Here is a 16682-nt window from a genome sequence, read left to right as displayed (position 1 = left end):
CCAGGACAACGCTAGTACAACGGGGGTATTTAAATCAGCTCGGCAGAATACCGGTGGCCTGATGGCGATGGAGCCCGCAATGCCTGCACAATTCTAAATATGGCAGCTGCGACTCAGGAACTCAATGGAGTATTTGAATCCGCCACCACGGAGGGACGGCGGGAGTGCCGCCAAGATCTATCTCAGGCCAATTCCCAAAGTAACAATTCATAATGCCCAGACTCTTTGTTCTAGATTTAATAATAATTCATTTTATAAATAATATAATTAATACATTTACAGTGCACTCTATGAATAAGTAAATTAGTTAATGCTGTGAAAAAGCTTTGTTAGAATAATGTAAAAAGTAGTAAAATGCAAATATTTCAACGTGACTCCACAGCACATTGCGAGCATCTCAGTTGCTCGGTTATAAGTGGCGTGTACAAGATTGGGCTACAGCATATGGGGTTTTGTACAACGGACCACAAATATCCAGCAGAATAAACTGTGTAAATTCTATTGGTTAAATATAGATATAAGCTTAAAACTACAAACAGCATTAGGCACTGACAAGGCTCCAATGGTGCAAAGGAAATCATTTGGAATTTCCTTCATGCAGCTCAGCAAAAATAAAAAACACACAATACCAACAAATCCATTATAAACATTCATAACTAATAAACTGGAATGTCCACCAGGCCTAACACTGTACTCTAATTAATTAACTGATGGCAATCCTACATTGTATTATGAGTGCAAGTGATAATAATATTGATGTTATTAGAATTCATTGCAGACCAGCAGGGATGTGGAATTCCTATAGCCCGACGCCCATGACATATTGTTTGGGGTCAAGGGCAACAAGTTTTAATGTGTATTTTGTTCTTGGGACAAGTAGGCCCAACCCCCTGCAGCACAAACCCTTTGGCTGCCAGTTTGCAGTACCACATTAAGGATCAGGAAAGGGTACTGCCTGTAGTTCAGTTAATATTTGTGAGCATGTATTAATGCTGTTCAAATTGTATTCATGGTTCATTAATTGAAAGCCTTTATTATTAGGGTGAGCGCTCTAAGTAAATGTACGTTCTGACTGCACTACTGACAGTGGTTCCAGTATTAAAATGTGTACACACGGTTTCAAAGTTTAGCAAAATGAGGCTATGCATGATGCTCACAGAATGCTCTCTGATTAGATGCAAATATTTGCAGAAGCTTGAAAGCAAGATGAATGTTTCTTTGCTTTCAATATAAAATGCTCCTAAAAAACTGAAAGTAGGGAAAAAAAACTTTAGCTAAACTACTGTAAAATTTCAGGTATAATTTCTCCGCAAAGAGACGGATAGGAACAGCCTCCTTCTCTATGGGAGTCATCACCCACGAGCCCTAAGGGATAATTTACCTTTCGGGCAATTCCTGCGACTCCGCAGGAATTGCACTGATAAGGCTGACTTCAATCAAGAAGCTAATATCCTGCAACATAAATTACAGGATAGGGGGTACCCGACACGGCTGTTACGGGACTCTCGCAAACGAGCTGGTAACAACCACAGAGAGGCACTTTTGGAGTCTAGTCCGAGAGAAGCGGATGATGTGATCACTTGCGTGACTTGTTTCACTAAACATTCAAGCCACATCAAGAAAATTATTAACAGAAATTGGCACATTTTGAACTCAAGCGATCTTGAAATCCCACCGCCTCGTTTTGCCTTTAAACGCACGGCTAATCTGAAAGACTCTCTCATACACACACGCCCTAAGAAACAAAACAGTACAAGTCAAACCACACTATGGGGCCATCCGCCAGTGACAGGACACTTCCCGTGTGGTGGATGCGTTGTTTGCTCCCAAACAAGCACCATCAAGGAGATCACACTCACAGAGACTTTCAAGTGGCAATTGCGTAAACATACGAATTGTAACAGCACCAAGTGCATTTATCTTATCACTTGCCCCTGTAATAAGCATTATTTGGGGATGACCATGAGACCGGTCAAACTCCGTATCATGGAACACAAGAGTAACATCAGATGTCTGAAAACCCACACCAGGCTCTATGAGCACTACACCCAACATGGTCATCAGGCAGACAACATAAGATGGGTAGTCTTGGAATCCCATCCCCATATTTCACAACAAGCCCTGTTCAGAATTGAACAAAGATGGGTACATCGTCTGCACCTAGATATTGTTGGTTTGAATGATTGTGTGCCATGGTCGCTAGTGTCACGGTAATATCATAATATCTTGTAATGTGCCTAGCTTAAGCCACCCCTACCGTGCAAACTGGACCGCCTGTTGACAACCTTACCAACAAATGACACACATGAAGTCACACTTAACTCTCTATACTTGAATTAATCATTCCTACCCATCTCTACCACCGTACATGAGCTTATCCTGACTGTACTAGTTGTACATTAATCAACCACCTTTATTTAGCGGACCATATATATATATATATATTTTTTCTTTTGACCCCCAATATGGCCACCACGCAGCACTGTCATTTTCCCACTGCGCAGTATAGTAACCGATTAGATTCACATTGTGGTATTTGCGTAAATTATCTAATCTTACCCATGATTTACAAGTTGGCCGAATATGACATTTGCTGCCTAAACTACTCCTACTTGGTTTAACTGGACCATTCACGCACTTATTTCACCACCAATATGGCCGCTAACCAGCGCCATCACCTTTTCCCCCCCGCACTGTTCCAGTGGTCGGAAAACTTTACACTGCGACGCATGCGTGTAGTCCTGCTGAGGCCCCGCCCCCACGCGGACTCGGCGAGATTCGGGCTACTAATACCGCTCTTGAATCCAGGGCGTTGACCAGCTGCTCTGTCCTGACCAGACGGTGGGGGTAGGTGTTAGCGGCTCCGACCGCACGCTATCCGGGTAAGTGGCTCGACTGACTGACTCAGGGCGTTCTGCCCCCCTTTGTTGACCGTAGGTGGTATTGCGCATGCTTTGGGAGTGTTACCTACACGCCCATGTTTACCTTATGCCTCCAACCTACATACGAGCATGGCTTGGTCACCGGTGGCCTCGATGATGGTGTGGCCCATCGTTTCAGTGATTCCTGACCTTCAGCGCCCGTTGGGCTTGCGGGGTCACTTTTCGCTGTTTCATGGTCCGCGCGCCGATCTGGACCGCCGGGGTACCTCACCAGCTCCACTGATCGGTTCAGGCTCCAGGAGATAAACTAATGGCCGTTCGGGTGTATTTCCTCCGCATTAACCCTTTCCTCCTCGCGAGTCTCAACACCCATGATGCTAATTTCATTATGGGTTAATATAGATGACGGTGTGTCATCAACACTGTCTTGCTCCCCTCCCAGGTTCCTGACCTTTACGTGCAGGTCCCACTGGAGCAGACTGCGGGGCATCTCACGATCTCCCTTAGGGTAAGATCTCTTACATTGTGCCCCCTTTCTATGAATTTTAGTGTTCCTTAGCCTCTCACTTTCTATCATCTTTGTGCGTGACATATGACTGTGCGCCCCACCAAGTAGACACAGCTTAATGTCAATGCAACCACTGTTCTAACCAATTGGTTTACTCTGCCTCTTTTTTTAAATACGAGTATGTCTTTTCTATGTGTGTCGTGTGAGTTTGACAGACAAACAGATAAACTTTCACGATGTTCTGTTATGTTTTATCCCTCCAGGTCACTCATACTGAGCAGGATTTCCTTGCCTGCCCCTTTATGACCTCATGGCATAAGGTTGTATGACTACAGATTTTTAAACCTTTACACCATTATTTTTCACTGTGTAGTACGTCCCACTTTGGGTCCTGATGAAATGCCGCGTAGGCATGAAACATGTTGACCACACCAGGGGGTTGTAGATATCTTGCCCAACATTACCAGTAGCAACTATCTCCCCTCCCACCTTTTTTACCAAGGGCGCCAGCCACTCCAATAAATTCTATTGTGGACTGACCCAACTTTTTTAATTCACCTCACCTCCTACGACTACACCCCTTTTCTTCCCCGCACACCCGCATGCACCATATGGCAGGGATTAAAGATCTCCGTTAAAGAGCCCCCTTGAGGGTGCCCGCTGAACATTGCAGCGCCAGTTCAGCGAGGAGCAAACCCATATGATGAAGCATGACATCTAGCTTGCTAGGTGTGTGAGGGTTTCAGTCCCAACAAGGGGATTCCCCCCTCTTTGACTTTTCTTTCTTTCTCTCTATACACACTACATATCGACATACTCTACCTCCTCTCTACCCCGTCTGGGGAACTTTGTACATTACATTGTGGCTAATCTTTCGGACACGTACACTGGACCCCTTTAAATATTGTCCGTCCTGGTTCCCCTCTTTTGTTACATAATTTCTTTGCAGCATCATTTAGTAAAATGTGTTAATGCATGCTAGTATTTCCCAAAAATATAAATATTGGAAAATTCGTGTAACCAGTTCCTATAAGATTATGGTAAACAAAAATAAACAAGCCTTGGCAAAGCCAGTAGGTCTGACATTGGTGGTCAACTTTTTAGTTTTGGCAATGAGTGACTTATTTTGGCATGGCGTTTGTAAAACCTTACAGATGTGAGAGCTGTCGGGCCCTCACTATCATAACAAACATTGGCAAACGCAAACATTGTTTTTGGTCTCAAAAAAGCACCCACTGTCACATTATTACTGGCACTTCACAAAACTATTTTGTGTACCAATATGCTACTTGTGAAAGAGCAGAGTGCTGTCACTCACAGTGAAGCCAGCCGATTCTGAGAGAGAGAGAATTTTAATAAACACAAAAGGTCATAGTTAACGCCAGACCAAATTAGGGGCCCAATTATTAAAGAAAGTCTCAAAAGTGCACCTTTGATATATGGCTTACATTAGTAGGGCAAGAAATGGTACTTCTCCAAAATATTTGTAAACTGCATTTCAGCATGAGCAAATATGCATGTGTAGATTAGCTCATGTGAAAACCTGGATGTTTGAAAGTTCATTTTCCCTCCAACTACTTTTTTCCCAACTCTGAAAGAAGGTTTACGTCTGCCACTCTCAGGAGTAAATTGCCAACCTTTCTCAGTATGGGAAAGATTAGAGAAGATTTGTTGAAAACCCTTAAAACATGCAAGTTAGTAGGTTTGCACAGACTCAAAAGGGCATAACAAACCTGGAACTACTGCTTACCACCATCATCTGTCCCAGTATGTAGATCTCCGGAAACGTGGCAACATAAAATGATTACTAGTATTCAAACACTACTATGGTAGAGACTATATAAGAGCTTTTATATAATGAGATTGGTGCCATGTAGTTCTGCGACAAATTATGGCAGCAAAGGTACAAGTGGATTTTGTTACAGGACAAGTAGATTTATGAAGCAACCTGCCCCATGGACAAGTAGATATTTTAATAAATTCCACACCCCTGATGACCATGAACAAAAGTAATAAAATATATATATTTAATGTAATCGTTGCCTTCATTAAATGCCTTCTAACTCTCAAAACAAGTACAACAATTAGAACAACCTTATTGCACCTGCTGAAGATGTCTGCTCTTTCAATGCATTTAGGCTAAAAGCCCTGTGAAAAATATGTGACAAGAGCCCATTAGGCTGAGATAAAAATCAGAATTTATTAGCCTTACCCCTGACCACTGGGCCACACATGTGCAAAAGACAAGGATGCAGCAAGACAATGGAAGTTTGCATTTTCTAGCTTCACAAATGACTCAAGAGAGAGAGAGGGAGAGAGAGGTGTCAGACAATTTCAATTTATCTCACTTGTACATAATCAAAAAGTATTCATCGATCTGACAAAAAAGGAAAGAGACAGAAAACGTCACTCTCAGATCGTGAAGAAAGGGCAGAACAGCTTGCCCTCGTTGTTGAGATTTTAAAAGGCTGACACACAAGCTCAAGGGACACAGCAAAATAAATTAGAAAGCTACACTGATAGCTGGGAGAACATACTGCTTCCACTACACAGTTATTGGCAATTTCCTTCCTAGATACGCTCATTCTGAAAGTATATGGGACCGAGAGGTATTTTATGAAAATTGAAGTCCATTACAATAATAAAAGCTAATAGGTTTGAGAACTTTTCTGAGCTAAACCATCTAAAAGATTTTGAACAACTGCATAGAAGTCATTTGGGTGTAGCCTGGCTCCTAGTTTGCTCCCTGCTACTCCTGGCACTTTCTTTGCGACCCCTGGCCTCAGAGGGGGCAAAGTGTTTGCCTCCTATGAGGCCAGGGGTCGCAAAGGAAGTTCCAGGAGTAGCAGGGAGCAAGTGAGAGGTCGCAGTTAAGACCAATCACTACCCCAAAAGACATCCATGAATAACTGAGATTTTAAAAATATACTGATCATACCCCCCAAAATGGGGCTTTTTGTCCTGCTAAACATTGTAAAATGTGCAATCCCATAGGGACATAAATATGCTGTAGGATTTAGACCTTGGATATTTTTTGCAAAGGTTTTGCAGTCTTCATAATGGTTATGCAGGGCTTTAAGTGGGATGAAAAAGTATGGGGACTCTAAAAGGGGCGTAGCCCAAGATGCATAACTAGGAATCCATTGAAAGGGGCATGGCCTATATAATTAATTGTGTGTGGCTTAAAATATGTAAAGTAAAATCCTGTGCTTCGCATAACACCATCCTACCAGTATTTTGGTGTCTCTGTTTAGGCTTTCGTTGAAGACATATCACACAGTAACAGACATGCATCTAAACCAAGTCAAACCTATTGACTTTGCCAGTGCTTGTTACCAGTATTAGATACATGAGTGGCCACAATGATTTTGTTGTGAATAATTAGAACTGAAAAATCGTTCAGTTTTGAAAATATGAGTAATTAAACATTTAAAGATCTGTGGAAGGGGTGGTAGTCTTCTGGGAGTCTCAAACATTCCCTTTCTTCCAGTCACACTACTTTCCAACGTGGTCTCTCTGCTACACACATATGCCCCTTTTCTCCCACGTCTATGAGAAATCCTACATTTTCACATCTCACACCTCATCTCTTTCCTCATCATCACCCTCTTTTCACCCTTTCCTGCATGTACTTCCTTGCATCTACTTCACTTTACTGTCCCCACACACGGAAGGCACTCACTAACCTGTTAGCAGTTAATTCTCTTTTACTTTTGCAATGTAAATGTTTCAACAGCTGTGTACCTCTTTCCCACACTTTGGCATAGAATCACAATTCCAGTTGGCACATATGACCATTGCTCTGTGCGATCTGCAGAGAGGCCAGTGATTGCATGAGCACATATTCAGAACTACTTTATGGCCTACTGAAAGACATTGTGAGAAACTCACACTGCCTTCAGCTTCAACTGCGGAGCTCTTTATTGTGGCCTGCTATAAATACGTACCTACAGTCTGACCTCAGAGAAACCTAGATACAATGTTAATATGCTGCACAAAAAACTCCAAAACCACAACTTCGATGAAACATCAAACACTCTTAAGGAATGCAGGACAAGGCAAATGTGAACAGGAACTACAACGCTGGCATAGTCTGGTTTGTACAGGCATCAATCCCCTCCCCCAATTAGAGTGTTTTGCTTTAAAGGACAGAATTATAGGCCCCTACAGAGGTCCATTTCAATGTCTGTTTTTAATTACTGCTGGGTCTGAAACCCGGAGGGACACTGCCCACCTAAAACCCTGAGTCTATGGAAATTTTACAATTTACCTAATAAATTTCATTTTTTCGCTTTGTTATATTTATTCGAAAATGGTGAAATTTGTGATGAATCATGTCACACATATCCTTGTTTAACCCCTTAAGTGCTCCCGTCAGCCAACGCCCGTCGCAAGCACTACCTCCGAAGTGCTGCGCACATGCGTTGGCCGACGCGGCCCCGCCCACTCATTAAAACCGCCACAACGCAGCGGAATTCGTGCCACGGTTAAGCGGTTAACTTAAAAAAATTATTTTGCAGATTATAAACTTAGCAGAGTACAGTTTTCTTAGTCTAACCTGCAACACCACTGAGCACAGAACAGCTCTGCAAAATGATGAAAAATGTACATACATTTTCCACCATGGACTAATAAGCATGCAACTAATGTGAATTGCACTTTGCGAGTGGTGTTGGCTTGGCTGACTTCTATATCAACAAGCATTTGCAATGCAATAGGTCTCAAATTTGCAAGAGTTTAAGCTATTTCCATTGTAAATGACAATGCCTTTTATTTATCTGTTTTGGTAATTAATACATAAATAAAAGGCATTGTCATTTCCAATTCCAATAGCTCAAACTCTTGTCAATGCAAAACCTATTTCACTTCAAAGAAGCGGCCGACATTGTCCCGGGCTGCTTGGAAAGTGAAAGCGCTCATGGTGCACTGAATGTTGCAGGAAAACATGTCATGCCTGCAGTAGGAGAAACTCATTAAAAAAAATAGTGCTTAAAGACTAAATAAGACATACTCTGTAACAACCGAAGTAAAAGAGCCACTCATCATGAAGGTTACAAATGAAGACAAGGCTGTACTAAGGAGAGACTAACAAGCGTATTAATAAATCAAAAGCAAGCATTTACAGAGGACAATGACACAAGCCAATAGCAAATATGGGCAAACAGTGGGCGGGGCTTCACAGCCATACTCCAAAACAGCATGCCTCGCAGAGCAGCGCATGCGCTGCCCAGGCTCGACCTAAAAACAAATGGGCTACTAGAAAATAAAAATCCTTGCACTGGTGAAAACAAAGGAAAATCGTGAAACTTTCCAAACAACACCAAGGGTGAAATTCAACAACTTTGCAAAATATTGTATATCTCTAATTTGATTGGGGTAAGAGGGATACACTTAAATAGTCTTACATACCTCAAAAAGTTTTATCCAAAAGTAAAAATCATTACTCTTTAATTGTCTTGGGTTTTCTGCCAAAATGTATGGCCTACGGATAAAGGAAAGGATTAATACATTTTGCACTGTTGGCCGACATGCTGATACTTGCCACAGATAGTTCCAGCATATATTTTTTCCCACGTGCATAATTTGGGCTAGAGAGCTGTACATTTTTTAACTTAATTTTAGAATTTGAAAGGAGTAGATAGTCCGGACAGGATGGATGTAGGGGATGGATTTAAAGCCTTATGAGGAAAGGGCGACCTGTGTTAAATGGTATTAAATATACATTTTATGGTAAGATAAACTTGCATGATGTTACATGACAATTTGCTTTCCTTAGGTATGCTTGGTATTTTTTCCTTAATGAAGCAATAAAATCTAATAAAAATATATATTTTTAAATCCCAATATTCATGGATATCACATAAGAGTAGTTGGAAAAACAGGGCATTTTGTATCAATTCAATCACTTTCCCAGAAAAGATATTGACAATATAGATGGCCAAACCTCCCTTTGCCCGCCCTCCAGGTGAGGCGGTGGCATGTGTATGCTAAAGAGAAAAACCATCAATAAAGTGTCCCTGCACTTCCCATGTTTCCGGAAAACAGATAATATCATAAACAGCTAACATATCCCGCAAATCAGATAGCACAATGTTTGTACGCAAACCTGCAATGGTCCATGAGATAATCTTTAATTGATGGCTAATCCCTTTATTACCTAAGGGTTTCCCTTTCAAGGTCTGCTGTGATGGAGCTATCAAGCCCTCACTAAGCGGATTACCATCCTTCACTTGTGAAGTGTTATTACTAATGAAGGGTGGAGACTGGGTTGTATTGTCTTTGCAATTATTTCCACAATGTGCCACTCAATTCAGTGCATTAAGGTCACTAAGGTGACCAAACCTATTCAAAATGTTCCAATCATACTTGAAAATAACGTGTCGTACTTCGGTCCTCCTAGTACCAGTCATTAAGTCCATACAATGGCTGGAGTAATGTATATATTTAAAAGAGCAGAATGTAAACTAAAGTTAGCACACAGATCTAGATATAGCAAAATGCCTCATTCCAGTAGGTCTAATTGTGGACTGTATGACAGTAAAATGGAGGAGTGGAAGTATTTGTGGCAGTAGCAGTGGAAGTAGTTCTTTCCCAAAGACGGAGGTAAAGGTTTGTGTTCTGATTTGGGTTCAGTAGGTTGCAGTAAAAACAGCAAAGGCAGATCCCTTGCATGCATCTGTTAATGGAATTAGCATCACAAGGACAGAGTGCAATTTTAGTGATTCAAGTTACTGTACCCTGCTAATTCCAGTTCCCCAGTTCACAGTCTGTCTTTTTGTGCTTGTGGTAAAGGTGATGCACTGTAGGCAAAATCTAATGATGACATTTTGTTATGGTTAAATGGAGAGAGGTGAACTGCAACACAAAGAGAACTGTTTCCTCTGTCAGTGGTACTGAACAGCACACTTACCAGAGAAACAACAATGTAACTGCCTATTTACATAGCTCAGTAATATTTTGAAGAGCTGTGTAGGCTTGCTACATCAGGGCATGCCCCTAGCACGGTATATGGTCAAAATATCGAGTCCAAAATATCGAGTAACACAAATATCGACTCCAAAATATAGAATGGACAAAATATCGAATGGACAGAATATAGACATCAAAAATATCGTTTTTAAGGTAAGTAATGTAATATCGATCTTAAAAATATAGAAAGTCAAAATATCGAAGTACATAATATAGGTTATTAAAAATATCGCATTTTTAATAATATCAAATTTTTTTAAGTGTTTTGTATGTTAGTATATGAGTAAAAAGTGTATATTTTTTTGTAATTTATTTTAAGTAATTAATTTTATGTTATTTAATTTTTGCGTAATTTTATTCTGTAGCAGGTTGTGGGTTTATAGGGGAATAGGGTGGGAAGTAATTTAATTATAATTAATTAAATATGTTAACTAATTTATTGGTATTTATTTTGAATACATTGTTAATTAATTTTTAATTGGTAATTAAGTCTTCTTAATTGATAATTAATTTGTATTAATTGATAATTATGTGAATAATATTAATTTATTTTCTGTAGCGGGTTGTGGGTTTATAGGGGAATAGGGTTGGAAGTAATTTAATTATAATTAATTAAATATGTTAATTTATTTATTGGAATTTATTTTGAATAAATTGTTAATTAATTATTAATTGGTAATTAATTAATTCTTAATTGGTAATTAATTTTTATTAATTGATGAATTGATAATTATGTGAATTATATTAATTTATTTTCACTAGAGTGGGAATAGTAAAATGTACACCTATGCTATCCAACGCTTTCCCTACCGTTGCACTCACTGGAGTGGGAATAGTAATTTTTACCCCTACGCTTTCCCTACTGTTGCACTCTCTGGAGTGGGAATAGTAATTTTTACCCCTACGCTATCCAAGGCTTTCCATACTGTTGCACTCTCTGGAGTGGGAATAGTAATTTTTACCCCTACGCTATCCAACGCCTTCCCTACTGTTGCACTCTCTGGAGTGGGAATAGTAATTTTTACCCCTACGCTATCCAATGCTTTCCCTACTGTTGCACTCTATGGAGTGGGAATAGTAATTTTTACCCCTACGCTATCCAACGTTTTCCCTACTGTTGCACTCTCTGGAGTGGGAATCGTAATTTTTACCCCTACGCTATCCAATGCTTTCCCTACTGTTGCACTGTCTGGAGTGGGAATAGTAATTTTGACCCCTACGCTATCAAACGCTTTCCCTAGTGTTGCACTCTCTGGAGTGGGAATAGTAATTTTTACCCCTACGCTATCCAACGCCGTCCCTACTGTTGCACTCTCTGGAGTGGGAATAGTAATTTTTACCCCTCGCTATCCAACGCTTTCCCTACTGTTGCACTCACTGGAGTGGGAATAGTAATTTTTACCCCTACGCTATCCAACGTTTTCCCTACTGTTGCACTCTCTGAAGTGGGAATAGTAATTTTTACCCCTACGCTATCCAACGCTTTCCTACTGTTGCACTCTCATGGAGTGAGAATAGTAATTTTTACCCCTACGCTATCCAACGCTTTCCCTACTGTTGCACTCTCTGGAGTGGGAATAGTAATTTTTACCCCTACGCTATCCAACGCTTTCCCTACTGTTGCACTCTGTGGAGTGGGAATAGTAATTTTTACCCCTACGCTATCCAACGCTTTCCCTACTGTTGCAATTCCAGGAGTGGGAATAGTAAGTTTTACACTCCCGCTATCCTACGGTAATAATATTGTGTATTTTTATTAATATTATGTTAATATATATACATATATATATATATATATATATATATATATATATATATGTTTTAACATATATGATTGTATGGTTTTTTTATAAGTTAAATTAATTATTTAATAATTTTAAGGTAATTTAAGTATTTTTAAGTATATTTTAGCTATTTATTTTTAATATTTTTTAATTTTACATTATTTTTAAGAAATTCGATATTTTTACAAAGTATATATTTTTAAACAATATTTTGGATTCGATATTTTGGTACTTACCTGTTTGTAGATAGGAATTCGATATTTTGTCTGTCGATATTTTGGCATCGATATTTTGGGTAGTCTATATTTTGTCCCTCGATATTTAGTCAGTGATCCCCTTAGCACATAGTTCTTCACACTTAGGGAAACAAAAATTTAAGGGGTGGAATGCTTGAATTCATTTTATCACTGACAATTAATTTGGCCGCATTCCAGTCCATCATTGCTGTTCTGAATCCTCTAGATGGTTTCGAGGTACTCGTGCCTTCTGTGGTGTAGAACTGAAGCTGCCCCTCACTGATGAAATTGACAAAGTCGAAACTGATCTTTATTTGCTTGTGATTTCATCAAGAGGGGACATGTCCTGGCAGGTCAGACTCAGCTGTTTCTGCTTGAGCAGGACCAAGTCTAATTTTCATATGGCTCGTCTCTGTCTGGAGTAGACTTACTCACATGGAAATTCTGCCATAATGGGGGATTTGTTTTGTGGATAAATCACATCTATTAGGGCATACGCCTACCATTCTTGATTCTGCAAAACAGGAATGGGATACGCACAGACACAGAAGGGCTGCCAACAACAGACAAATGGTTATGTTTTTAACAGTCCTAATCAGGATGTTGAACATAGTAGAGGCTTGAGCAAATATTTGGGTAGCATAGCAACCATACCATACAATTTTAAAGCCTATGGGCATGATGGCAGAAACAAACACATGTTATATGGGAAACTCCCATAAAGTATGTTTGCCATATCTTTAGCACAAAAAAAGAAGGAAGTCCTCAACACAGCTTCATCCCATTGTGCAAAGAAGAACTAATAGACTGACATTGTGAAGAATGTGCCAGGAAAACGCACTAACCTACAAAAAGTTAGAAGTATTTGAAAACAAAATAGGGAGCAAGGTAAATGAACAGATATGATTTTTTTCAAACAAATTAAAAATGTAATTTGAATAAAAAGTTTCAATGCACAAACTCTTTCCTTTGCAGATGCCTGTTAAATCAACATTTATGAATTTAGTCTGAATAAAAGACAATGCTATTTTATAAAGTCGTACGCGTTATTCCCATGGAGAATTATGGCCAAAAAATGATGCATTTCTGTTGATTAGTCATTCCCCTCGTTTGCCAATTATGTAATAATATAATGATACCTTTAGCAAAGTGCCAAGAATCAACAATGAGGATTGAGTTATCTGTGAATAATAGTAATGTATACATTTAGCCTATCACTCTATTTATCCTCAATTTCCAATTACTTAAACCTATTTATTAATATAGATATTAAACATTTTGGGGCTTATTACGAATTCAGTCAGAGTAGCCTCTGACCGACACCTTATCGGTCTCTTGACCGACCAACCTACAGTCAGCGCTTCCGGCCGCCTGATTAAGATGCGATCAAACACGGTTCAGTCGGATACTCACATTTTTATATGGGAGCCTGTGTTACAGCTTTAAAACGCTGTAATCCAGGCTCCCATGAAGAAATGGGTGCATGTTTAAAACCATGCACCCTGTGGCAGACACCTCATCGTGCCTGCCACAGAGTGCATGGATTTACAGGGGGACACCCTAAGTACCCCCTCAGCCACCAACCGTAGGCCGCGGAGGCACTGTGTCCCTGCTGTGGGCCCCCAAAGTTGCTTTCTGACAGCCTTTCCGTGTCAGAAAGGCCAGCACAGAAAGGCTGTGAGAAACCAACATCATAATCCTGATGGCCATGGCCGAAATACCATCCATAGGGGATCACAGTGTGGTTCCGAACAGCCGAAAGACTCCAAGAGCCGGTCAGAACCACATCGGAATGACCGACCAGTTCATGCTCTGACCGCCAACAACGTAACTTGGCAGTCAGACCACAAACCTACCCTGGCGGTCAGAAAGCCTCCAACCATGGTCAGAAAGTTTCAAACAAGCGTTCGGAGGCTTTCAGACTGACATCGGAATTGGTCCCTATGTTCTTTGTGATTTTCATTCACAAGAGTGGTTTATAAACTTTTACAGCCTATCTAATATACTTCTGAGATCTTGGTAGAAGAAAATATTTATTTGTTAGTCTGTTAATTAACATTGTATAAATTAACATCAAGTGCTTCATAAAAAAAATCTTTGTATGTAAGCTTTTATATGTAAGATGGGGGGCACATCAAGCCATTTTCGAATTTGCTGTCTTGGTAAGGGCCAGCAGTATTTGGAAAGATAGGCATGAATCCCTTCTGTTCTTTGCCTGATCTTGAATATCATGTTTGTGATGCTGTACTAGTCTTTTGCAGCACTCATGATTTTGTCACAGTTTGTCATGAGAGGAGCTTTTTTGTGCAGAAAATATTATGGTACATGCTCACATGGATGTCACAGATATCCTACACAAGTCAATCCAAAACATGGTTTCAATTAGGAAAAAGATTATCCTTTATTAACAATGCTCTACTACTTCCTACACATCGTAGAGATATACAATACCAGCAATGTCCTAGAATGTTGCATTTTGTCTTATCATGCACACAAGGTGTAAATGCTGAGTTGCCTTACAGTGTATTCTACACCCAGGTGATCAAGTGCTACCCTACTGGTCCTATGCAGCAGAGGTGGGAACTAGTGAAAGACATTTGTCAAAGTGTTAATCATCTAGGTTGGGTGTAAGGACCCGCGACTGTATGGTAAGGTAAGAGTCTGCGAGTTTCAGGAGAGCTGAATGGGACAGGACACTAACAGACGGATAACAAAAGTGTAGTAAAATGGCATTTTTTAGATAAACTGTATTTTGGAATTTTGATTTCAAAAGTGTAAGAAAGAAATTAATTTAAATGTTGTTTTAACGTGTTCTAGTTTTCATAATGTAGCACTCGGTCAAAAAAGAGGCATCTCTTATGCCCTTCTAACAAAATTAACAAAACCATTTCCAGCACATATTATAGGAAAGGGATATCATGAGATATATCATGAATCATGATATATACATTTACCTTTTTCGTTCTGTGTCTCTTCCTTAATAGTTCTTACTGCTTCGCTGCCTTCACAGTCATTGTTTCCAGCTGTTAAAATGAACAAAGAACAGGGTGTCAAGTAAAACTTCTAACATTTACATGAGCACATATTAAACAAATCAACATATTAGTAGCAATTACACACTCAGAGTCTATCAGCAGGAAGACATGGGTGACTCAGTGTAAGGTAAGTGCATGGTCAGACCCTGTCTTCACTCTCAATGATAACCATGTAAATTAATAGACAAGCTATGCCACTGTCTCCCTTCATCCAGCAACACCAACTATCACCTGCTCCCATGAGCAGATGTAAATGTCACTGAAGATACCTTGAGTATATAAAGAAACAGAGTCACATAGAAAACTAATGATCAATAAAAAACAGTACTGAAAACGTTGGAGGCGCTGTATTAAATAAAAACTTCAAGTTGCCAATTGTATGCTCCTGCCATGCCTTTAGTTAAGCTTCCCCATGGGCAGAAGTTCTTTACCACCAAGCAAATCCTACAATGGGATGAGGTGGGAATTGTTAATGTGGGGGAGTGTTACTCAGCCAGGAAATTATTCCCTTAGAGATAGATAATGATCAAAGAGTATTATCTACCCGATCAGTTGTTAACCTATGGAGCTCTGATGCATGCATTTTGGGACTTCTAGTGCACACGTATACAAACACCCTCACAAAATGATCTTCTACAGCCTCAAGTTACGATTGGAGCCGAGTGTGACCTGATTACCTGGTGCTAGAAAACACTAAATAAGATGTTGAAAACAAGTCTTGGCAAAACTAAGACGCGTTGGGAAACCAATCTCGGGGGAAGAAATTGGTAGCAAGGAATGGGAGAGCGTTCTGGCTTACACTAAGGGGGCGATTATGAGTTTGACGGTGCAACTGCGGTCCCGCCCCACCGCCAAACCTGTGTGTGAACACTCGCCTTATAATACCTTTTTTAGTCATTGGAGGGCGATTCCTTTGGCGTTCCCACAGTGGAGCCTATAAAATAGGCACCGTAATGGGAATGTCATAAACAGTTCCAGCACGGCATGGACTGAAAAGTCCACGCTGTGCTGGAACCTCTGTGCATGCAGATGGAGGGCACATGTTGTGCTCCCCTTTGTGAATCCACAGGTTGTGAGGCATAAGGGGATCACTTAGGTCCCCCTTTGTATCCTCGCCACCTAGATTTTCATTGAGGAAGAACCCCCATGAAAATCTTGGGGGAGAGGAAACTCGTAATATGCTTGGTGAGACCACGGCGGTCCCACCAGGCATATGAATGCCTCTGGACCACCTCGTCAACGTCAGGGAAAAGTAGTTCCCTGGCGGA

The 16682-nt window shown here is 40.3% G+C and overlaps 1 protein-coding gene across 1 annotated transcript in view; it reads right to left on the bottom strand.

Moving 5' to 3' along the window:
• The window catches only part of DHRSX (dehydrogenase/reductase X-linked), a 984710-nt gene that overhangs the window by 686627 nt on the left and 281401 nt on the right, over positions 1–16682 (bottom strand). Inside the window, exon 3 of the mRNA XM_078657613.1 lies at positions 15334–15402. Coding sequence (XP_078513739.1) covers positions 15334–15402 — 69 coding nt within the window. The remainder of the gene's footprint in view (positions 1–15333; positions 15403–16682) is intronic.

The sequence above is a fragment of the Lissotriton helveticus genome, chromosome 8 (genome assembly GCF_964261635.1).
Source record: "Lissotriton helveticus chromosome 8, aLisHel1.1, whole genome shotgun sequence".
Lineage (NCBI taxonomy): Eukaryota > Metazoa > Chordata > Amphibia > Caudata > Salamandridae > Lissotriton > Lissotriton helveticus.
Note: the sequence above shows the minus strand (reverse complement) of the source record. Positions and strands in the feature narration are given on the sequence as shown.